The sequence below is a fragment of the Macrobrachium nipponense genome, chromosome 24 (genome assembly GCF_015104395.2).
Source record: "Macrobrachium nipponense isolate FS-2020 chromosome 24, ASM1510439v2, whole genome shotgun sequence".
Classification (NCBI taxonomy): domain Eukaryota; kingdom Metazoa; phylum Arthropoda; class Malacostraca; order Decapoda; family Palaemonidae; genus Macrobrachium; species Macrobrachium nipponense.
In genome coordinates, this window is record NC_061091.1 from 573057 (window position 1) to 598876 (window position 25820).

At 42.3% G+C, this 25820-nt stretch overlaps 1 protein-coding gene across 2 annotated transcripts; it reads right to left on the minus strand.

Moving 5' to 3' along the window:
• LOC135204642 (eukaryotic translation initiation factor 2 subunit 2-like) lies at positions 1 to 25820 on the minus strand. Of its 2 annotated transcripts, XM_064234793.1 has the most exons (9): positions 25665 to 25820; positions 19549 to 19708; positions 18989 to 19261; positions 5556 to 5585; positions 4465 to 4604; positions 3812 to 3941; positions 1552 to 1615; positions 1275 to 1413; positions 1 to 365 (listed from the first exon to the last, which is right to left on the minus strand). In XM_064234793.1, exons 1-9 carry the CDS (start codon positions 25680 to 25682, stop codon positions 315 to 317), a joined length of 1005 nt encoding a protein of 334 aa, XP_064090863.1. In that variant the 5' UTR covers positions 25683 to 25820; the 3' UTR covers positions 1 to 314. The 2 variants fall into 2 exon arrangements, with proteins under 2 accessions (XP_064090863.1, XP_064090870.1); XM_064234800.1 differs by lacking the exon at positions 5556 to 5585.

The window sequence follows — 25820 nt, forward strand, 5'->3', positions numbered from 1 at the left end:
TTACGGGAGATTTTTTTTATTAGAATTTTAGTACATTTTCATGAAAAACTGCAACTTTTTGAGGCTACAACAGAAGATGTCATGTATTTTTTTTTAAATAAGAAAACTTCAAAAGCCCTCTCAAAGCTATTGTGAACAGAATTTTTAAAAAAGATTACATAAACAGCATCAAAGGAACCTAGCAGGTGATTTACTCTTGTCAAAGTTATCAAACACTTCCACGATGTCATTTCAACAATATAAACTAAAACCACTTCCACGCACATAAAGATCTAGCAAAAAATTTATTTAATACACTAAAACTATACAAATTCCTAATTCTTGCTTGCTCTGATAGCTTGTCTCTGTTGTTTGTTGGCAACAGCCTGTAAAGAAGAAAAAAAAATCTTTAATATTGTACACTACATAAATTGGATGTGACATGTAAAAAAGTAATTAAATACAAAACAAATTATGCATTTTACTGAACTCACTAGGTAAACTTAAATAATTACAATACTAGATATCAACAGGATTAAAATGTTATTGTCATTAACTAACTGGATGATGAAATGGTAGCAAAACAGCTACCACCTGAGAGAGAGAGAGAGAGAGAGAGAGAGAGAGAGAGAGAGAGAGAGAGAGGAGAGAGAGAGAGAGAGAGAGAGAGAGAGAGAGAGAGAGGAGAGAGAGAGAGATAGAGAGAGAGAGAGAGAGAGAGAGAGAGAGAGAGAGAGAGATTATCTCAAAGACTTGTTAGTCCATCCGAGGATACATTGTGTCCTCACTTATCTCTAAGAGCAGGTTTTTACTGTTCATTCAGTGTCCAATGATTTTGTCTAGATTTCTTTTAAACATGTCCACAATGTTGTTGTTTACAACTTCTGGCGGCAGTTAATTCCAGATATCACATATCTTGTATGTGAAGAAGTTCCCACAGTGGGATGTGTTGTATCTCTTCAGTTATAGTTTCCATCCATTATTTCTTGTCTGGTTTTTGTTTAATGTGAAGAGGTTACTCTCTACTTTTGTTCTGCCTTTCAGTATTTTGAATGTCTATTAGTTGTCCACGCAATCATCGTGTTTCTAAGTTATACATGTTCAGGCTCTCTAGTCGTTTTTGGTAACCTATTTGCCTGATGGATGGAATTAGCTTTGTGGCTCTTGCTTGTACCCCTTCTAGAGAGAGAGACTGGCTCTCTTGGGAAGAAAGAGGATCCTTGCCAATATGAAAAGTAAATGAATAACCAAAGCTGCAAGGGATCGAAAAACATTAAACAAAAAGGATACCATACCTGGAAACCTGACTTGATAGGAGCTACAGAACATCTTGAATTACACTGCTCACACTGAAGAAAATAGAGACGAGCATCCTTTTGTAAAATTGTGTCAGGAGATCGACATGTATGACAAGTGACATATTCTTTAATGTACCTGAAAAGAGAACCAAGATGTTGCCAAATGAAACCATAACTTGTACAAAATATTTCTAACATATACATAATTTCTTATGATGATAATGAATGAACAAATAATATACAGAAGCAATGGTAAAACATAATGAGGACTAACCTTCTTAAAACGTTTTCTATTTGTTTTTGCTGGAACCTGCCTTTGATAATTAACTGATTATTACCTGTAATAGAACAATATCAAAATCAACATGGTTTACGAACTTTCATTCAGGCACTACATTAAACAGAGCTAGAAAATAAATAAGAAAATACCAAAAGATGGGAAACAAAACCTGCTACAAAAAGTACAAATCAAGCATCACCATAAACCAAGTCTCATTCAGGACACTTATAAGACCTGGCCTGGGGAATCTGTAATAATTAACTGATATTACCTAATACATAAAGCTTTGCAAATATTAATATATTTTTTAACACAATCATCACGTCAAGATTCTCAACTCTCATAGAGCTGCTCCTATGGTTTGTTTGTTTGTATGGTGTTTTTATGTTGCATGGAACCAGTGGTTATTCAGCAACGGGACCAACGGCTTTACGTGACCTCCGAACCACATCGGGAGTGAACTTCTACCACGCTGGTCCTATGGGTTTTCAATTTATTACAACCTATTTATTTCCTCAGACGAGTGGGTTACATACTCACCTACTGATTTAGTAGTCAGAGTTCACTTCCCCGCTCTGCCAACGCTGAACCAGGGGAAGTTATGTCTGGTGATTAGAAATTCATTCTTGATATAATGTGGTTCAGATCCCACAATAAGCTGTACATCCCATTGATAAGTAACCAATTGGTTCCTAGCCACGTAAAAATATCTAATCCTTTGGCCCAGCCCTATGAGAGCTGTTAATCAGCTCAGTGGTCTGGTTAAACTAAGATATACTTTATTTCAAAATTATATAGAGAAACTGAAAATGCTGAAGTTAATAAAATTTCATTCAAAGATTTGTTTCTGATACTTGATATACACTGGTAACTGAAAATGGGATAATCATCACTAAAGTTAATGTCTGATTGATTGAAAGTGTTGTTCCAAAACAGGATATGATTTCAACATAGCATTTTTTCTGAAATGAAGAACACTACAAACCAACACTTGATTTAAAGTTTTAATTTCTTACTGTTGGATTCATTACTCCACAATGACTGTCATTTACAGATGATGATGAATTTTAGATAAAACTACAATTCACTCACAGAAGGTATTAGCAACAGCATCTTCATTTCCTTATATGACTGTATGTGTGTAGACCATACATATTTCATACCACTTCATATGATTTGTGGAATAAAACTTTCCATATTTTAACAGAAAATAACGAGGGTTTACAAAGTTTTAATGATCTTTGCATAAAAACATAACACTTTTATCAAATAATTTTTGTACTGACTGTCATAATCTTACTGTAGGTTTCCACTGCTTCATATCTTTTATTTTATAGTTTTGCTTGTATGGTGCTTTTATGTTGCATGGAACCAGTGGTTATTCAGCAACGGGACCAACGACCTTAAGTGACTTCCAAACCACGTCGAGAGCGAACTTCTATCACCAGAAATACACATCTCTCGCACCAATGGAATGCCTGAGGATCGAACTGGCGGCCACTGAGGTGGCATGCAAACACCATACTGACAACGCCACTGGGGCGCTTTTTTATTTTATTATTATTCCATAAATTCTATTAGTAGTCATTACAAAGGAATTCATACATGCCTTAAAACTTTATGGGAACGTTTAGTTTGATCACTTCATATGCTGTGGAGGCTTGACTTCTTTCTCTGTGTCCTCACTACCATTATACACTTACATTAGAAAGAATCCTGTATAATTTGACATTTACGCCCGTTTTATGTAACTTAAGGAAAGTGATCTCCTTGCTGGGCTTGGGATTTTTTGGACACTAAATTTTTTATTGCTTTTATGGTATTTCTTGAATCACTGAAAGCTGCACACTAGTGGAGATGTATTTCTAATAATGTTAAGTAGCATAACTGGAAAATTCTACTTTAATAACAGAAAATGCCATACTAGGCAATAAAAACTGAATTTTGAGATAATCCAGCAACTATCCTTGCTGAGGGAGATATGGACCCAACTGTGGATACTGCATAATGCTCTGACATGTAACTTTTTGACGAGAATGAGTACATGTTCAAAATTCATACAGCACTTAACTTCTCCTGATATGTGCACAAGACTTAAACAATCTTAATGATTGATAAAATATTTTTTTTATACTAAATGCCTATTGAGGAAATGTACCTAAATGCGTATTGAGGAAATGTACCTAAGACTAAATTCTGACACTGTTAATAAACTAATGTACGAAACTCCTGAGCCAAATCCCAGATTTCTTACCATCAATACTTCCAGAAGTACCCAATTCAGCCAAAAGAAACTGAAGTACATGCTTCGGCAATCTGTGAAGAAGACGGCAAATTTCTGAAAAGTTGGCGAAGGCTGTCTTTTTGGAACCAATCCTCACAACCTATAATGAAGAAATATTGATATTAGTAAACTTGGGGTGTTTTTTCAACATGTTTAGTACCCTCATTGTATAAGATACCTGATTAAGGTCGTCAAAATTTTCTAATATGCAACAATACATACTATGCAAACATTGCTATAAATTACTTTTTCTAGTAGACCTCTTATTCGCGGGATGTGTACCAGACCTACCTCCCACAAATAGCTAACATCCGTGAATACTTAAAATGCTTAGAACTGCCTATTTTGACAGTCTGAACATAAAAAAAACCTCTAAAAATGCTTACATATATCTGTTGAATGCTTTTATGACAAAAAAGGCATTTAGTCATGAAAATTATATGAAAATACAGAAATTAGTGAATATTTCTCAGTAAAAAATACCACGAATAATATGTATGTATATGTGTTCCATAGAGAAATCTGCGAATAGGTCAGTCCGCAAACAGCAAGCTGCGAATAATGGAGGTTGATTGTACTATGTATATGAAAATAAGTTTAATTGGTCTTGATAATGCACTCACCTGAGGGGGCTTCATAACAAACTTTTTCTTTTCACCGGTGGCCATTTCAGGGTTCTTTTCACGTAGTTGGTTAAATGCGCGTTCCAGCAGCTCATCATAAGTGTAATCTCTCTCTGTGCCTGTCCAGCCATCGCCTGATTCTGTGGGTTATGAAGACTATACAGTTTGCATATCTTTGAAAAATACAAAGAACATAACTATTGTTAAAATTTTTTTTGAACATGCTAAAGTCTTTGCATCAAAATATTTTTTAAAATACCCCCTGTTATGACACTGCCTAAAATTTAGTCATGTGTGAAAGGCCTCTGATTAGTAACATACTGCATTAAAATAGAAGTTTCCTGCATAGTAATAACTTCAATGTTTTTGCATTAACAATATGACTGACAGTTTTTTTGTAATGTATACACTCTAGTGCATTTGATATTTCAATAAATGTACACATGCAGCAGATTATGAAAGTTCTTTAAATGCAACTTACAGATCCTAATACTTTTGTAGCTGTGATAATGTATGGAGTGGAAACATGGGCTCTAAGAAGACGAGGAAGTAAAGCTTGAGAGAACAGAGATGAAATGCTGAGGTGGATAATGGGAATATTGCTGCTCGAGACATTGGATAATGATGAAATAAGAAGAGCAGGCTTAGTAAAGATTTCAAAGGTGATAAGAGCGTCACGATTGAGGTGGGGCATGTGTTAAGGATGGATGACGTGGAGGGAGTGAAGAGGGCTTGCAACGAGCCTGTTAGAGGAAGAAGATCGAGAGGGAGACAGAGAATTAGATGGCGACATAAAGTGAAGGAAGATGTGGAAAGAAAAGGTTTGGTAGAGGATGATGCCTTTGACAGAAGGCAGTGTAGACGGCGCATCAGGCAACTGACCCTTTAATGTAAGGATAACAGTGGGAAAGAAGCTATTTATGTGGCTGTAACACACAGAATTATTAAAAGGGTACTCACTACCTACTAACTGTATTCAGGAGAACACTAACAAAAACTGCCATATTACATGGACCTCAATAACAGCGTTTTAAATATATCATGGGGGGAAATGAACTTGGAGTAGCAAGAATTCATTATCCAGAACTCACCTCTGATTTCCTCACATACAACAGTCTCCTCTGAGAGCATGAATGAAAGAGGTTCATTACATAAATACCATAAAAAACAAACCAAGGTTTCTCAATAATAAACAATAACTTTCAATTTGCAGTCACCTAAAACTAGAAAAATATTCTACACCAAACAACATGATGCCTTTTGCTTTCAAATCTATGGCTCCTTTCATATCTAAAACTCACTACTCACCTCTCTTGACCATGTCAACATCTTAAAAGGGTTCAGTGATGCAGTGAAAGAATCGGCTCAAAAATAGTAAAAAGACACTCACCCACTTAACCATCTGGGTTATGGCATGACCTGTAAATTCTGTGGGATGGTACCTAATTAAGAAAGACTGCTAAAAACGAGAGGCCTGTCCAAATTTAAATGAAAACCACTTGTCACAGCAAAAAATGAATTTTCACACAAGATGCTCGGACCTTAAAACTTGACTGATAATTTGGGAGTTACGGTGCTGTCACACTGGTGTCTTCGTCATGAATTTTGAAAACGGTACCGATCGAATTCAGCCCATCGCTACCGTCGACTTTATTGTTTGTTTATATCTCGGAGAGCGCGCATTTCCAGTCATCAGATGCAAGAGGGGTTGGGTTCTTGGTACAGTGGACAAGATTGCCAGAACAGTTTTTGGTCGAAGATATGGGGGAGAGACGATGCTTATGGGACTATAAGCATGATAGTTTTATGAAAAAGGGTCTTAAATGAAAAAATTACCAAGAAATCACCATGCAACTCAGGGTATACTTTCCTTTACTTGCTGATCTTTATATATATAAGCATGCTATATCGTGAATATCAGATTGTTATATAGCCTAGGTCTGCTGTCATTATGTTTTTTGTTTGTTTGTTTGCAATAGCAAATAATAAAAGTCTTTAAAATTTTTGCAGTGTTTCTCTAGCTTAATTTATAATAGTCTGACTGTGGTTGTGTAAACGAAGGTTACGAATAGCCTATCAAGGCTAGCCTTAGCTTATTTTTTAAAATGAAACGTTTCACGTCCTTTTAACCAGGACCGAACTCAATGACTTTTTTTAAAATTCTATGCAGCATCATTAAACACATGCAAGCACGACCCACTAATTGCTTTGTGTTATAAAGCATAGTTGTTTTATCATTCCGGGAAGCCACAGCTCAGATAGTTTGTTTACGTTTTGACGATGACAACCACAGTATGAAGAGGAACGTGTGTGACAATCAGAGTATGGAATGACGTCGACTTCTTTGGAAAGTAGACGACAAACTCAGAAAAATTCGACGGAAATTTCGCTAGTGTGACAGCGCCTTTAGACTACCAGTCTTCATTAGTTATCGGGAGGACTAAAGGCGCTGTCACGTTAGCGAAATTTCCATCTACTTTTTCTGAGTTTGTCGTCAACTTTCCAAAGAAGTCGACGTCATTCTGTACTCAGATTGTCACACACGTTCCTCTTCATACTGTGGTTGTCATCGTCAAAACGTAAACAAACTATCTGAGCTGTGGCTTCCCGGAATGATAAAACAACTATGCTTTATAACACAAAGCAATTACTGGGTCGTGCTTGCATGTGTTTAATGATGCGTAGAATTAAAAAAAAGTGTCTTTGGGTTCGGTCCTGGTTAAAAAGATGTGAAAAGTTTTGTTTAAAAAAATAAGCTAGGCCTAGCCTAGATAGGCTATTCATAACCTTTTTACACAACCACAGTCAGACTGTATTATAAATTAAGCTAGAGAAACACTGCAAAATTTTTAAAGATTTTTGTTTATATTAAAAAAAAAAAAAAAAAAAAAAAAAAAAAAAAAAAAAAAAAAAAAAAATTGAGAGCAGACCTAGGCTATATAACAATCTGATATTCACAATATAGCATGCTTATCTGTATAAAGATCAGCAAGTTCAGGAAAGTTTTCCCTGAGTCGCATAGTGATATCTTGGTAGTTTTTTCATTTAAGACCTAAGATGCTTATGGTGGCATAAGCATAATCTCTCCCCCATATCTTCGACCAAGAACTGTTCTGGCAATCTTGTCCCCTGTACCAAAAACTCCATCTTGCACCTATGACTTGAAATGCGCGCTCTCCGAGATATACACAAACAATAAAGTCGACGGTAGCGATGGGTTGAATTCGATCGGTACCGTTTTTAAAATTCGTGACGACGACCCGAAAAAGTCGTCGTCAAAACATGAAAAGTCGACGTCAAAATCAAAAGTCAACGGAAATTTCGCGAGTGTGACAGCGCCTTAAGCTACAGTTACACAATATCCTACTACCAATGAAGCAATCACAAGTAAATCAGTCTTATTCTTTCTGCCCCTCTCTTGCTATGAATTGTTTTACTTTCAGTCCTGAGGGATAATGTAAGATGTTAGGTAAACAAGTATGGATGCTATAATACAGGTGGATATAAAATATAATAATCCAAAGTACCATATCCATCTGATTTTGTACTGCATGTTGGTATCTCTCCAAAAAAATCTTAAAACATTTCATCAAAACCTGTGTATGCAGGGATTACTGAAGACATAATATTATAATCAAAGATAGAGTACATACACATTATTATGAAAATTTATGAAGTACTCACACTGTCTGAAACCCTTTGTAAGCTACTAGAACTTGCTACCATGTATCCCTGGTTGAAACTTTGGATAATATGTAATTCCTTATATTCAATGTTAAAACAATTACAGTATTTCCTTTCTGTCAAAGGATACAGTACTAACATCATCAACACCACACATATGATACTGTTATGGAGAACCAGCAGTTTAGATCTGCAGTCCACCCTGCTATAAAGAATGCCAGACACTGCTATTACACTGCTTCAGACCCCAAAGGAAACATTTTATTAAAAGGAAGGCATTCCATTCAACACTTTTTCTTGTAAACAATGGCACTGGGCATCAACAACACTAAAAACATCAGGACCCAAATACTATATAGTGCGCTATCCTGAATACGTACTATCTCTGTTCTCCAATCAGTGTACTCAATAAATGTTGATGAATTTGACTTGATGTTCTGGTTAAAATACCTTGCCAAAATATTTGTGTAAACTCTCATGCTACAGATTTTGACAGCTTCTATTTTTTTTTTTTTTCAACTATATAACAGTATTCAGTCTTACCAAAGGGCTTTAGTTTCACCTGCATTTGACTGGTGCAGTATTGCTAAAATGACAATTTGTCGAAAATTGCATTTTTCCTAACTATACAAACCTGAGGTCCTTTAACAATAGGAAGTAGCTAGCGGCAGCTGGAACGGTCGTAAGCTTCGAACAAGGGGAGAACGGTAGTTAACTGCTTGTCCGATCGTCGCGCGCCGCGCGACTGGGAGGTAAACAAATCACTTTTGCTTTTGGCCCATGCAAAATACGCAGAGTGAGGGGTGGCATGAGGAGGGACTTTATGTTAAAGGACCTCAGGTTTGTATAGTTAGGAAAAATGCAATTTTCGACAAATTGTCATTTGTTCCGATACGTAATACAAACCCTCGGTCCTTTAACAATAGGAAGACTCACTTCTTGGTGGGTGGAATCTGAGTCTTTTGATGAACAGACTGGTGTTCGTCCATCCCTGGAATGCCTCCCTGGTCGTAAGAGCGAGGGAGGGATCCAAGCCTCTGTCCGATTGATCGGGTGTGCACCGCAGGATCAATGGTCAGACCTCTGGGCCGAGTACTAAGAGAGAGGCAAGCGTATCTCTTCGTACCAGCATTGTAAGAACTTTCTTTTACATGAGCAAATGTAAAGTAATGGGTTTGTCTCATGTTGGCATCCACTTCTCCCCCTTGTTGGAGAAGTGGTGGATATTTACTCCTATCTCTAATTAAAGAGATAGGATGGAGCTCTGTTGAATAGCTTACCTGCATCGGACTCCTTTCCAGCAAGGTAACGACCGTATCCCTCTGCCCACAGGTAGAGGTAGAAAAGATGGTGAAGAGAAGCCAGTCACTCTCTCATTCACTCATTCATTCTCCCAGTCATACCAGGAATCGATGCTGTTCTGCCTGCTCGGGTGCTGGGTAAGCTTACACAACGTGTTGAGCAGCCACCACAGGTCCAAGGAAAAGTATCCAAGGACTTGTGGGCAATATCCCGAAGGTAGAAGGACGTGAAGGTGGTCTGGTTGGCCCAGACACCCGCCTTCAGGACCTGCGCCACGGAGAAGTTCTTACGGAACGCTAAGGAGGGTCCGATACCTCTGACTTCGTGGGCTCTCGGTCGGAGCGTACGGATGTCGTCGCTACCATCAGCTTCGTACGCTCTCCTGATCACCTCACGTAGCCAGAAAGAAAGCGTGTTCGGTTGGGACTTCTTTTCTTGGTGACCCCAGTGCTAACGAAGAGGCGTCGACACTCAGGCCTGAGATGTCGAGTTCTCTTCAGATAGCGCCGTAGCGCCCTCACAGGACAAAGCAGCATCTCATCCGCATCGTTATCTGTAAAGTCCAGCAGGAGGGGATCGTGAAAGACTCGAACCTTTTCGTCAGGGATCGACGGATTCTGAGTCTTAGCTACGAAGTTCGGGACGAAATCGAGCGTCACAGATCCCCAGCCTCTGGTATGTTTCACATCATAAGAAAGGCCATGTAGTTCCCCTACTCTCTTCGCCGATGCCAGGGCCAGCAAGAAGAGGGTCTTGAGGGTCAGATCCCTGTCTGACGACTCCTCGGAGTGGCTTCGAACGGTGTTCGAGTCAGACTCCTAAGGACGAGAGTCACGTCCACCAGCCGGGGGCCTGAGTTCCCTGGGTGGGCAAGACCTTTTCGAAGCTCCTCATTAGCAAGGATATCTCGAACGAATTCGTGATGTCCAGTCCCCTCAGTTTTAGGACGAGAGCCAGAGCGGCTCTATATCCCTTGACTGTGGGTACTGAGAGGAGCTTCTCTCGGCGAAGAAACACGAGGAAATCCGTACCTGCTGAAGAGTGGCTCTGAGAGGAGACAAACCCTGTCTACGACACCAACCACAGAAGACGGCCCACTTCCCCTGGTATACAGCTGCAGAGGACTGTCTGACGTGTCCAGCCATCTCTGTTGCTGCGCTACGAGAAAAGCCTCTCGTTCGCAAGAGATGGTGGATAACAGCCAGCCGTGAAGTTGAAGGGACTGGACTGCGCGGTGGTACCGTTCTACGTGTGGCTGGGCTAGAAGGTTGTGCCAGTTGGGTAGCTCTCTCGTGCGTCTGCAGAAGAGCCAGCAGGTCCGGATACCAAACGGCTTGCGGCCGTTTGGGAGCCACCAGGATCATTCTGAGATTGGGAGTGACCAGCCGCTCGACTGATCACTTTCCGAATCAGACAGAAGGGAGGAAAGGCGTAAGCGAAGAGGTTGTCCCAGGGGTGTTGGAGAGCGTCCTCTGCAGCTGCCCATGGGTCCGGCACGGCCGAGAAGAACACCTGTATCTTCCTGTTGTGCCGGGTGGCGAACAGGTCTACGACCGGTCGCCCCCACAGGTTTGGTTGAAGAGCCTTTCCGCCACCTCTTGGTGTAGAGACCATTCGGTCCCTATCACCTGATCCCGACGGCTGAGCTTGTCTGCTACTACATTCCTCTTGCCTGGAATGTAGCGTGCTGACAGCTCTATCGAGTGAGCCGTGGCCCACTCGTGCACCTGCACCGTCAACTGATGGAGCGGAAGAGACACTAGCCCCCCCTGCTTGTTGACATATGCCACTACTGTGGTGTTGTCGCACATCAACACCACTGAGTGTCCCACCAAGCGGTCCCGAAACTCTTGGAGAGCGTTGAACGCCGCCTTGAGTTCCAGGACATTGATGTGAAGGTGCTTCTCGTGATGGTCCCCACACACCTGCAGTCAGCAACTCCTCCAGGTGTGCGCCCCATCCCTCGGTCGATGCGTCTGAGAACAGAAGCATCTCCGGGGGGGAGTGCGTATGGGCACTCCTCTTAAGAGGTTCTTGTCGTCGAGCCACCAGGCTAGGTCCTGCCTCCCACCTTGTCCGTGATAGCCACGGAAAGTAAGGAGGATCCTTGGCCTGAGACCAACTCTCCCTTAGCCTCCACTGGAGAGACCGCAGGTGAAGACGCCCGTGAGGGACTAACTTCTCGAGTGACGACAGATGGCCGATCACGACTTGCCATTGCTGTGCTGCCTGTTCCTGCCGCGACAGGAACCGGCCGGCTGCCTCCCTGAATTTGCTGATACGCAAGTCTGCGGGAAAGACTTGCCCTGCTACCGTATCTATCAGCATACCAGGTACTTCATCTTCTGCTTGGGTTCGAGATCGGACTTCTCGTAGTTTATCACGATCCCCAGATCGCGACAAACTTTGAGGAGTCGATCTCTGTCCTGTAGCAACTGCGAGCGGGAGCTCGCCAGGACCAGCCAATCGTCGAGATACCTCAGAAGACGTATCCCGTTCGAATGGGCCCAAGCCGACACCAGAGTGAACACTCGCGTGAACACCTGTGGGGCGGTTGAGAGGACGAAACAAAGTGCCCTGAATTGGTACACCGTCCCGTCGAAGATGAAGCGGAAGTACTTTCTGGAGGACTGATGGATGGGTATTTGAAAATACGCGTCCCTTCAGGTCCACCGAAAGCATGAAATCGTTCCCCCTGATCGAGTCGAGCACTTGAGCGTGCCGAACTCCATCGTGAACCGCGCGTCGTGCGAACGAAGCGGTTCAGGGGAGAGAGGTCTATCACCGGGCGCCAGCCCCCCGATGCCTTCTCCACTAGGAAGAGGCGGCTGTAAAAGCCTGGTGACTGGTCCTCCACGATTTCTACAGCTCGTTTCGCCAGCATGGTCTTTGATCTCCTGTCGAAGAGCGTTGTCCTTTGCTGATCCCCGACATAGGTCTGTAGATGGACCGGTTTGGAGATGAGGGGGGGCCGAGACCTCGAAGGGTAGTAGATATCCCTCCCGAAGGACGTCTACTATCCAGTTCTCGGCGCCGTAGCGCTGCCAAGTCGCCCAATGGCTCGCCAGGCACCCCCCCACTTCGGCAGCAGGTGAGGGGAACGCCGTCCCTAGCGTTTCCCTCCTCGTTTCGACTTCTTTCCAGCACCTCCTCGGGGAAAGGAGGGTTGGGAGGAGGGCTGATTTGCGCGCTCCTCTCGCAGAAGTCGAAACAACTGGAGTCTTCACACGGGGTTTGGACGGTGCGACCGTCTTCGCCGCCGTGGAAGCGCTAGCCAAGCTCTTTGGTTTGGCCGCAGTTACTCGAGGTTGCCCAGAAACCTTCGAGACTGCCTGGTGGACTAAGCGGTCACTCTCGTCAGTGCGCCGCCGTTCCACCGCAGCGTCCACCATCTCTCCAGGAAAGAGAGCTGGGGAACTCCTAAGAGGTCCATTTCTTAGCCCGAGTGCCGCCTCACGCCCAGCCCCCTTGGTCACTCGGGTAAGGACTGCGTCCCTACGCCGAAGAACCAAGTTGGCCCACAGGTTAGCAGTCTGATGGGCGAGGTAAGAGATTGCTCTTCCTCCAGACTGGCACAGTCTCCTGAAGGAAGCGTCGTCTTCGAGAGCAGAACTCCCGGAGCCGGCCGCCACCTTGGATATTGTGAGGGACCACAAATCCAACCAGGAAACTGCCTGGAATGCTGCCATAGCGGTAGATTCCAGGGCAAGTGCCTCCTGCTGCGAGAACCATAGGTTCTCCGACAGGAGCTGCTGCAGGGTACACACCTGGAGTCAGCCTCGCTAACTCCGGGTTAACCTGTTTCGGCAGTATCGGGTCTTCTGATGGCACGTAGAAACGCCTCTGCCGCTGTAGAGGAGGAGGAAGCAGCTTAGAGGACTGTCCGGATTTTTAGCGAGTCCTCCCGTCCTGAGACGAGATACTCCACCTGATCCAGGACTGAGTCCGCAAGCTCTGATCGTGGCAACCCCATCATCATTTTGGGCTCCCTCTTGGGACCCCAAAATGACTCGAGCCGGGACGTGGGCTCTGATGGTGGTAGCGGCGATCCTTCCGCGAGGCCATTATGCAGACGCATCAGCTTAATGACTTCCGCGAAGTTCCTCTGTATCTCGGGCGTCACAGCGTCCTGTGGAGTAGGACCGTCCAGTCCCTCCAACAAGAGCATATCCCTCGATACTCTCCTCCTTCAGAAGGAGGAACAGCGACAGACCCCTGACGGTCGCCTCCAACTACTTGCGCGTACGTCCTGGTCGGTCCTATGACCGTGCCTGAGCCGTACGGCGTCATAGCTGGGTCACGAGCGGCGCACCTCTCGTGATCGCTCCTTGGTACCTCGCTCCTCCCGGTATAGCCCGAGGAGGTTGAAGGTACAGGAGAGGCAGACCTGACGCTCCCCCCGCGCTCGCTGGCAGGACCAGCGTGCGTAGAGGGCTGCTGCCGATCGTCAACCCGCGGTGACGGTCTAGCAGCAGGCCTAGCGTCGCCGCTCGCCTGGGGCGATTGGCTCGGCTGAGAACGTCGAGACCGCTCTCTAGCGTCAGGCGGAGCTGCCGCTGGTCACCGTCTCCGCCCGGTCCCATCGGGAGCGGCGGACGGGTGACCTGCTAGGCTCCCTTTCGCGTCGAGACCGGCCAGCGTCCTCTCGGCGCGTCAAACCGCTGGTACTAGCCGTGGCTGGTACCGGCGGCGGCCGTGGGACTCCTTCCTCGCCTCAACCCGTGGCCGGTCAGTGACCGTCACGTCAGCCCGAGCAGCCGGCTGGTCGCTGCGAGAGCGTCCAGTGGCCTGGCGAGAGTCGTGTGCACGACTCTCGCCAGTCTTCTGCTCCGTGCCGCTGTCTTGACGGCGAGCGAGCTCGGTCGTCGAAACTTTGGCTGGACGGTCCTCTTTAGAAGAGCGTCCACTCGGTGCTTCTCGCGAACGAGAAGCAGCCGAGACGGAACCTGGCTTAGCGGCAGAACCACTAGTACCAGGTGAGGACGCACCAGCCGAGCTGATGCACCTCTGGTCCCCGTCGACTTCTTCTTTGCAGAAGAAGCGACGGGCCCCGCACCCAAGAACAGGAGGACCAGCAGAAGAGCTCCCCACAGCTCGCCTGAGCGAGCCGGGCCCTTAGAAGATCCCGAAGGAGTCTTCTTAGGGGGGGAGGAGGCAACCTTCTTCTTCTTCGGCTGTTTGGCCTTAGAAGTCGAAGGGGAAGGAGAGGCAGCAGACGACGAAGAAGACGATGAAGACGATGACGACACCTTCTTCCTCTTCCTCTTCTTCTTCGCCAGGCTCCGCAGGACAGACGTCAGGTCTTCCATCCAGGAGGGAGCCGGGGCAGTTGCCGAAGCAACAGGGCCCGACTGCACCTGTCCGGAAGGACCTGAAACTGTTACAGCAACACCAGCAGCGGGAACGGCAGGAACAGGTCCGGGAACAGCAGGAACAGCAGGAACATCTGAAATTGAATGTGTACCTGAAATGGAAAGAGTCGCTGGAGCGGCCACAGGTACGGCAGGCACGGCAGGTACTAAGGGAGAGCCAGGCGTCCTGTCGACAGTCACCGACATCCGTGGCACTGGCGGCAGGTCCAGGGGGGTACTCTTGGGGCAGCGGAAGTCCGGGGTCGGCAAAGGAAAAAATCCAGGTGGTGGTGGCATCGTCCTCTTTGGAACGGCGGCAATTGGTTTTTGTACTGCCACCGTGGGTGTCACCGACATTATGAGGCGTATATACAAGATGTGGTGGCATCTCATACGCAGGGGTAGTTAATGTGGTCGTCGTGGTGGTCACCGCACCATGAGTGACCACGGCCGACCCCGCCAACCGCTGTATCAACCCCTGGACCTCGTGGGGGTCCACCTCCACAAAGGACCTGAACCCCCCACATTTACGTCCCTCCAGCCCGGGACACACTCTACGGGCGACTGGAGGGCGCGGTGAAATTTCAATTTCCTCTGATTCACTCATTGTAATCAATTGAAATAGAGAAAAAAGTACTTACTATCACTCCTGATACACAGAAATAGAAACCAAATACTCAAGAATTGAAGCAAACGACAAGCGGGCAGAGCGATGGCGAACACGTCCTACCCACACACGGCCGAAAGCAAAAGTGATTTGTTTACCTCCCAGTCGCGCGGCGCGCGACGATCGGACAAGCAGTTAACTACGTTCTCCCCTTGTTCGAAGCTTACGACCGTTCCAGCTGCCGCTAGCTACTTCCTATTTGTTAAAGGACCGAGGGTTTGTATTACGTATCGGAACAAATGGACATTAGTGTAGTTTTATAAACAATGTGGAACTTCAGAGAATAATTAGGTTTGAGATGCATACAATTTGTGGAGGAGCTATAATACAGGCGGCCCTCGGTTAGCGGCAGGGGTTCCGTTCCTGGCCACCGACGCCAAGCGATTTTTCGACGCTGAGCGATTTTAAAGCCTACGGCCGCCGCACACCTTCTTTCGAAACTCTAGACCAGTCAAAGGCGCCGTAATCCCACAACGGCGCAATAAGTAAAATTATATTTATGCAGTATAGTACTATAGAATTTACTGTACAGTACATGTGGGTGTCTAGAGTATGTAAAGATATAATAAAGTTTATACAGTGTACAGGTAGCTGTAGTGTTCAGGTTACGATCATTAGTCTTACGATAGTCCGATTTTATGAGGGATCCACAATGACCTAACTTTATCCATCTTCTAGTTACATAAGTTCAATAACAGCAAAAGAGAATGATGAAAGTAATGGTTTTTAACGTTATACTCGTGTGAACGTGTACAGCCATGAACAACCGAACGAGAAACGACTTTTTTTTTTTTTTTTTTTCTAAGTACAACCGAACTGGATAACATCTGTTTGGCTTGTATTTCGATCATCGTACTACAGTGCAACATTACCGTATTTGTTATAAATGGCGTTATGTATAGAATAGAACTGAGATATCTTAATGTAATAACTTTATTCGCTATAGATCAGAGATCAATATAGATTAAAGAGCAATCGGGAAATATACCGTTAAATTTAAACCTAGTTATAACTGAAGCTGAGAAAACTGTTCAAGCTGCTAATGACTATTATCGTACATCGGCAACAAGGATAAAACTGCAGTAAACGTCTGCCATCACACACAACTGTAGATAAAATTGGGATAAAATCATTTTAATCAAAACTACTGTGCTTGAAAGAACACATTTTACTGTTGGTTTCACGCCGATATAAGATAAATAACGTAAAGTTCGTATTATGATTATATAAAGGATTATTGCGAATGGAATCACGTAATTTTTTATGCAATAAACATGCCGCCAATGGTAGTTCACATTCACAACGAGACATATTCAATAAATATTTCCACCTAAAAACACGCTGTATAAGGAAAAATAACTGTCTCATATAAGTCAAGTATATAGATATTCGTTTATGCTAACTAGAAGCGAGAGCATTCGCTCAGAATTGCGTTATGGTGAAACAAACTCGTATTCATCAGCTGATTTCAAACAACAACATTGGCCGCTCCGCGAAATACGGGCTTAAGTTTGCCGTAGTATTTTAAAATACAATAATATGAGAATACATACAATAGTCTTGGATACAGTGAAATAATGTATAACTTTTTAAAGGATTTATGGAAAAGATGCATAATTAATAAAATAACACAATGCATTTTTCGGAACTGGCGGACAAGAACGAACATGAAAAACCATCCCCTGAAACATGGAGCGTAGTTACAAAGGCTGCCTTAATTTGTATCTTATTTCTGTACAAAAATGAAAATACCTTTTCGTAATATATTTTCATACACATTTTAAACATAAAAGCATAAACATTTGAAAAATCGACACATCGATCGCTAAATTTGCACTCTTTTAACTCGAAATTTTCGGAAGAGCGGCAGACGGCGGCATACAAGAACGAACTTGAAAAAAACATCGTAGTCGATAACTTGAAGGGGAGTTTCAAAAGCTGCCTTTTTATCATATTTCTGCACAGAAATAAAAATACCCTATTCGTAATACATTTTCATACACATTTTAAACATAAAAGCATAAACATTTATAAAATCGACACATCGATCGCTAATTTGCACTTTTTTTAAATCGATATTCTAGGAAGAGCGGCAGGCGGCGACTTACAAGAAAGAACATGAAAAAACATCGTATTTGATAACGTGAAGGGCAGTTTCAAAAGCTGCCTTTGTATCATATTTCTGTACAGAAATAAAAATGCCTTTCACGTAATACATTTTCATACACATTTTAAACAAAAGCATGAACATTTATAAATCGACACATCCATAGCTAAATTTGCACTTATGTAACTCGATATTTTCGGCATAGAACAGCGTCAGAGGCAGACGGCGGCATACAAGAACGAACTTGAAAAAAACATCGTAGTCGATACTGGAGTTTCAAAAGCTGCCTTTTTATCATATTTCTGCACAGAAATAAAAATAACCTATTCGTAATACATTTTCATACACATTTTAAACATAAAAGCATAAACATTTATAAAATCGACACATCGATCGCTAATTTGCACTTTTTTTTAAATCGATATTCTCGGAAGAGCGGCAGGCGGCGGCTTACAAGAAAGAACATGAAAAAACATTGTATTTGATAACGTGAAGGGCAGTTTGTATATTTCTGTACAGAAATAAAAATGCCTTTCACGTAATACATTTTCATACACATTTTAAACAAAAGCATGAACATTTATAAATCGACACATCCATAGCTAAATTTGCACTTATGTAACTCGATATTTTCGGCATAGAACAGCGTCAGAGGCATATATTTTACCTAAGACTTACGTAATAACTCTCCATAAAATTTGTTAATATAATTTACATAACCTTTATGGTCTGAACGGCATTTCTACAATTGTATGAACTCGTTAGACAACGGCGCTAGCGGCGCTGTTAACTGAAATTTGTGCCGTAAAGATACCTTTAAAAGCCTTATTTTTTTAATGAATATTTTGACGACCGCCGTAAAACCGATTCGCCGTTGAGTGATTGCGCCGTTAACCGCGGGCCGCCTGTATTATTAAAGTTCCAAAAAGCAGCTACATCAAATATGGAACTTTGTTTTCAGATAAAAAAAAAAAAAAAAAAAAAAAAAAAAAAAAAAAAAAAAAACAAAAAAAAAAAAAAAAAAAAAAAAAAAAAAAATTGACAACAAAAGCTGAAAACCTAAGTAGTAAAGCACTGAAAACTATGTAATGGCTTGCCCTCCAGACTCTTAGGTCTCTGATTATACCTTCTCTCCTCCACCATCTATTTGTGTACAGGCTGACACTAGCAGTGAAATTGAAGGTGAGCTATCAAAGGTCTTTAGCCTTTGCTTGGTACTGTCAAAGTCCTCATATGAATGTTATCTATACTTAATAAATGACTTTACATTACTCTATTCTACAACTGCTTGACATTGTATTTATCTACTAATTCTTTCAAACTCTATCACCAGGTTGACATTACTCTTCTTCAATTGTTATCTTTTTATTATTTAGCTTTCTCTAAATGTATAGAAGGACTGGCAAAACTTACCCAAGTCACCATCTTTATCATCAATGGCATCTTCCTCTGCAATAAGGGTGTCGAGCTTCTTTTTCTTTGTCCTCTTCTTTTTTGCTTTACTGAAGTCCATGTCAACATCAAAGTCCTCCACCTCCGCTACCACAGTGGTAGCAGGGTCAATGTTTTCTTCGTCTCCACCGGTGTAAGTCTCTTTACCATCGGGCAGTGCATCATTTAATTCCTCTAAGTTGAAAGGTTTTGACTTCTTTTTCTTGGGTTTTTTCTTGCCAAACAGTTCAATCTCTAAAAAAAAAAAAAGTAAATTTTAATGGGGGTTTTTATTTCTACATGCATCTGAGAATGCAGCCTTCATTAAAAAAGAACAGATTTGAACTGCCTTTTAATAAATAGTAACAGATATGTAAAGACAATGTCAATAATGAAACATACAGTGGGAATGATAAGAATAAAAATGTCTAAACTTTATGAAGCAAATAATGGAAAGCAACCAGAAAAAATAAGTGAACAGCTGAATTTATATTGGTTCATAAAGCATCACTGCACTTTCATATACCATTTAATATACTTACCATCCATCTCTGGTGTGGTTTCTTTTGGTTCCGGAGCCTCAACATTTTCTGGTGTGGGAGAAGGTTCAACAATTGGGGTTCCGCCACTATCAGCAAGAGCTGCGTCCAAGTTAAAGCCGGTCTTCTTCTTTTTCTTTTTCTTGAGGTTGGGATCAAAGATCTGGAAAACAGGAAGGAATATAGACACTGATTTTATGAAATCGTGCCATTAACTCAAATTACTGCATCATTATACGGTCACAAAACAAAACGGTAAATATTTGTTCTGCATCTTCATAAAAAAAAATTAAGAACAAAGAGCCACTAAAAACACAAACAACAGAGACACATTTCCAAAAACCATGATTTCCTTGGCATCATGGAGTATATAACACTTCACACATCATACATCACAAGAATGATGAGTTAGAATAAACTAAATTATCACATTTTCTTTAGATGTCTCACCTACCAGTCGTTATTACAAACAAAGTTGTCAAGTGACACTGCCAGGTATCACTACAGCTTATAAACAGTATGCACTATGCCACAATACTGAGTAGCACAACATTAGGCAATATAAAGATTGCACAATGTTTGGTAATGTACAACACTGACCATGTAAAACTGTTGTATTGCATCACCCACAAATTAGTGCATCAACTGAGCACAATACCAATAAAAAAAGAAATTATGACAAAAATAACATGGATGCTTGTACTATTATGTTTTACAATACCATATCATATATATAATACAAAACCCGTATGATGCAATTCTGCCATAGCCTATGTTTCAGTTTTGTAACATTTACCAGAATGGCATCAGCCATAACTTTTTCTCTCTCCCTCTCTCCAATACAGACCATAAGACTTCTTTTTTAAAAATCACTTTTGCTTCCCTTTTATAATTCTCATTTAACATACCTATAGTTTAGAGTAACATTGTTGTAAGACTTTCACCTGTTATGTTTCAAAGTTCTTATACGACTTTACAGTACATACATATAACTATTGTGCACTTATTGTAACTTATGACATAATGGGCCCCTAAAATCCAGCCACTCATGCCTTTCTTGTGGTTTGCCTTCGACAAAATCCCATTTCCAACCTCATAACTATAGTATAATCAGTCCCCGGGTTACGACGGGTTCGGCTTACGACGTTCCGAGGTTTAGGCGCTTTTCAATTATATTCATCAGAAATTACTTCCAGGGTTACGACGCCTACAAAGCTGATCTGGCACAAGAAATATGACACCAAAAAATGCAAAATAACCAATATTTGACATTTTTTTTTAATGCAAAATGCAATAAGAATGCAGTTTACATAGTTTTGAATGCACCCAAAGCATTAAAAGTAGGTTTACTTAGGATTTTTGATGATGTTCCGGCTTACAATGATTTTCGGGTTACAACGCGTCTCAAGAACGGAACCCCCGTCGTAACCCGGGGACTGCCTGTACTTATTCAAGTAGTTGCGAGTCTACCGACTCTTGTTGCTCACAGGAGCCAAGCTGACACTATCAGGCACAAGCCTACACTCTAAGGTGTTTGTGATATCATTTATAGCTCAATCCTGCCATCTTACTTTTATATATTCTTCTTAAGGCTTTATTTGCAAGTCAACAAATATAAATTCACTATCATACTATGATTCATGTCTATACAATATAGATAGTACTAAATATGGTATTTCTACAGAAGCAGTCCGCATGGACTGCAAGGAACGTAACCGCGGATATGACATCCACTAGGGATTGGCGCGTCCAATGTATTTCGCCGTGCTTAGTACTGGCCCCTGGGGGGTTAATTACAGTCATCCGAATAATATTTCTTAAAATTCTTGTTCAGTAGGTAAAACTGCATAGAAAAACTGCAACTGCAATAGTCTAGGCCGCCGCGGATAAGTACCCTAGATCTACCCTAAATTTATGTACAATCTTACTTTTGTATGCAATTTCATTCTACTTCACTTCCAAAACTGTTTCACTATACAGTACGTATGTATATGTGTCACATAGGTTTACCCTTGGAAACACACTTACTGCTTCAGTGGATGATGCTACTCTAACAGCCAGTAAGTGAAAGTTTTCCTGATAGTTTTTTAAGTGAATCTGACAACTTTGATGTTCATTTATGATGCAAATGCTTGATAATCCATTACAGATTCACACGCCTATCAAAGCGAAGAGATTCTAAAGAGATGTCATACCTTTAGGAAGCCTAGTGAAGATAGATTACGAAAGTTAAAATCATGTATATCCCTGATTGGTAGATCTACAGTACTATTCCGCGGCGGCCTAGACTATGGCAATTGCGGTTTTCTATGCAGTTTTGCCTCCTGAACAAGAATTTTAAGTAATATTTATTCGGACAACTGTAATTTACCCCAGGGGGCCAGTACTAAACACGGCAAAATACACTGGACGCCCCGCCCCAATCCCTAGTGGATGTCGTATCCACGGTTACGTTCCTTGCAGTCCGTGCGGAACTATTCTGTAGAATTACCCCCTGATTTTTACTCATTTATAGGGTAATAGTTCAGAAGCACTCTGCACTGGATATTAAAATAAATAATCCCCTACATGGAAAGAGCATGCGAAAAGCAATATAAAAAGTATAGTCATTATATGAGAGATTGAACAGGGTGGAATTAAATGAGCTTGATAAGTTTTTACCTCAAATTTTTCCTAAGTCGGGAGAGGTGTTTCCTCTACGGTAATGTTTACTTTTAATGAGCCCTCTAACTTACTTTCTTACGCAAACAAAAGCAGTTCCAGTTACTGAGAGGTGTGACATCGTTATGACGTTATGGGTTTCATAACCAATTACGAACGACTTTAGTCGAAAACTAAGTTTCACTAGCATTTCAGCGGAGTAATAAAGTTACCTGTCCAGTGTCCACTGGTATCCTTGTTTGACTGAATACTCGAATAATGAAGCAAAAACCGGCATTTTGTCTTCCTGTAGCTATGGCAGAGGCAGTGGCTGGCCCTTCTGGCATTAATTTTAACAGACCTTCGATTTCCTACCGATTGTTTGCAGTGCAATGTGGGTTACAGTGAATTTTATCATTATTTGTCTAGTGGTGGTAAAAAAGTTGTGATTGAATATGCTCAAAGACATAATTTAATTCTAAAGCAAAAAAACTGTGAGTGTTGTGGAGCTATTTGTCGGATCGACAACAACAGGAACGCCTTTAGGTGTGATCACTCTGTAGTGACAAAAGGACGTCGGCGTTAGTGATGTAATTTATTTTAGTGTTTCCTTGTCTAAAGGAACGTGGTTTGAAAAATCCCATCTCTGTTTTGAAGTTAATCTAAAGTTTCCCGGGCCGCGCGACACCCAAATCCATCCGCCATGGTAAGTAGCCTTAATGTAAACCCTGTGGCTAGCGCGCAACATTACCTCTTGCCAGAGCATGCCGTGCTTGCCAAGAATCTTGAAATATGCGAATAAGGCGCGAAGTGCCGTTCCGCCACAGCCTTACTGACAGCACACATAAATCGATCGTCGCGGATATGTAGTGGCTCCCTACTTTTTGTTGTTGTTTTGTTATCGCCGCCATAATGGTTTTGGTGTTCTTCCGCCGATTTCGGTCGGCGGTCGAGTGGGCCCACGAATCTGTAGGTGCTCCCAAAATTATTGCTGCAAAGCACTCCTTTCTGGTATTTCCCCACCCAAAAACCCCGATTCCCAACTGGGGGCCCCCAAGCTTGTTGGGTGGAAAAGGGGGTTAAAATAACATTTCCTCAAGAAAACAAGATGAGATTCACTGAAAAAACACCATTAAATGAAGGCTTGTTAATTGTCTTTTAGAAACTGGTGATGCGGCTTGCTTCAGAAGAATTACCATTTATAGTCATTTTCATAACCCCAAACCCTTTCTCCCACACTCGCAACCACTATTATTATAGATACTACATGCTGAAGGGGGGGGGGGGGGGGGGGTTGGGGGGGGGGGGGGGGGGGGGGGGGGGGGGGGGGTTACAGTGGGTTAACAAGGCTTTTCCAGTGAAAGTGAATAACAAATGTGTCAGATCCTCATGAAATTCATATTTCGCAGTTTTAGAATAAAGGTAACAGTGTAAATTCCATCACCAAGGGCCTTATTAGCCTAGGCTAGGCCTCTTGCCTAGATTCTCGACAAATAGTAGGCCTAGGCCACATACCCAAAAGACAAACGTGGACCAAGTGTGCTCCCAAAAATAACTAAAGGGTAAAAGTTCATTTCTGGCCTGAACTCCAATTCCTACATGAGGGCTAGTACTAATTTTCACCATGTTTAATAGTAACCCCTGGGGGTTAATTACAGTCGACACCCAAAAAATAATGGTAAACTCTTATTAAGTAACCCAAATAAGGTAGGAGCCAGTGAAGATTTGCACACTGCGGATTTTCAAAGGAAAAAAATATCCGCAGACCATGGATTTTCAAGGTGAAAAGTTTGTTAATGTGTGCTGTCAGTAAGAACGTGGCGGAACTGTGCTTTGCACTTCGTCGGCATATATTTAAATATTCTTGGCAAGCTCATTTGTTCTGGCAAAAGGTATTGTTTCGCTGCGCGCGCTAGCCTCAGGGTTAAGATCAATTGGGTACTGAGATAGGAGCTGTAATGGCGTACACAGATATGCAAACGGTAGATCTAGGGTACTTATCCGCGGCGGCCTAGACTATGGCAGCTGCGGTTTTCCTGTGCAGTTTTACTTACTGAACAAGAAATTTAACTAATATTTATTTGGACGGCTGTAATTAACACCCAGGGGCCAGTACTAAACACGGCGAAATACATTGGACGCCCTAGGGTAAAAAACCGCATGGTATAGGGGTGGATCATGTACGATCAATGTGTACAACCCCAAAAAAAGTACATTATAATGCGTCCTGACATCGGAGATGGGCATCAAACGCGACAACTTGTTGGTGAGAAACGGAGCAAAAGACCTCTACTCCGGTGTCAGGACGCGTTATAATGTACTTTTCTTGGGGTTGTACACATTGATCGTACATGGTCCACCCCTGTACCATGCGGTTTTTTACCCTAATCCCTAGTGGATGTTGTATCAAGAGGTTACGTTCCTTGCAGTCCGTGTGGTATGCTTCTGTAGAAATACCATGCAAACTATCCCAAACATGGGCCAAGTGTACCCCCAAAATTAACTTATAAAGGATTAAAAGTTTGTTTCTGGTCTGAACTCCAATTCCCACGAGGGCTATTACTACCTAATACCAGGTAGCCCCTGGGGGTTAATTACAGTCGGCCCCCATGAAAATAATGATAAATTCTTAATATACACGTACTATAGGAAGTTGTAATTTACAAAGAAATACCCGACGTGGAGTTATTACTTAGTACATCTACCATTTTCTATTTGTGATAGCCTAAATATTAGCTATAGTAGTACCTAGTTTGCAAGAATGACTATTTTGGTATACCTAGTACTACTAATTTTTTTCTCACTATTTATGAAGATTAACGGTATTTCTTACGAGCCAATTAAAGTATCAGGAAAGATTGACTTAATTTTGATAGTTTATTGTGCAGAGGGCAAGTTTGCCTATGGTCAGGCAATCCACTACTACACATGCCATTTAGGCTACGAAGGTTTATTCTTTCTTGCGTTAAATACGCTGTACCTAGGTACTACTAAATTCTCACACAAGTAGTGCGTCTGTATGAAAACTGGCGGGATAAAGCTCGTATTAACTCTTAAAATAATCAATGAGACAAATAGGGTCTAGTAGTATCCATAATGACATACCTAAATAAAAAAAATATTACGTACCGAAGGAGCTGCCAAGAAGTGACAGTTGGCCTACCTAGTATACCCTTAGAAAGCTAGCCATAATACGACACAATTAACCCAATTTACTTATTCAATACTATTTATAAATTACAACTCGTACATAGAGAAACCGTCGATACTTTATTAAGTAAGAACTGGATGAAAAGCAAATGGAAAAGTAGGTAAAAAAAAGTGGGAAAATATAATTCCCCGAGTCACCGGGGCAGGTTTATACGAGAGGTGTCAACGAGGACATGCCATCTGGATTCCCCCCCAATTGGCACCTGGGCCAAGGAACCACTCCATAAACGACTCAATCGAACCCGGGACGTTCATCTCCACGAACTTACGAATTCTTCCTCGGCCATCGCGGCGTTCAGTCGATATTCTAAACGGAAGAAATCTCCAGACGGATTTCGTCAGCCACCACCATAAACAATAGACGAAGGGGCTGCTGCTGCTGCGACCTCTCCGACCATCTTCTTGTTGTTTATCTTGCTGAAGGT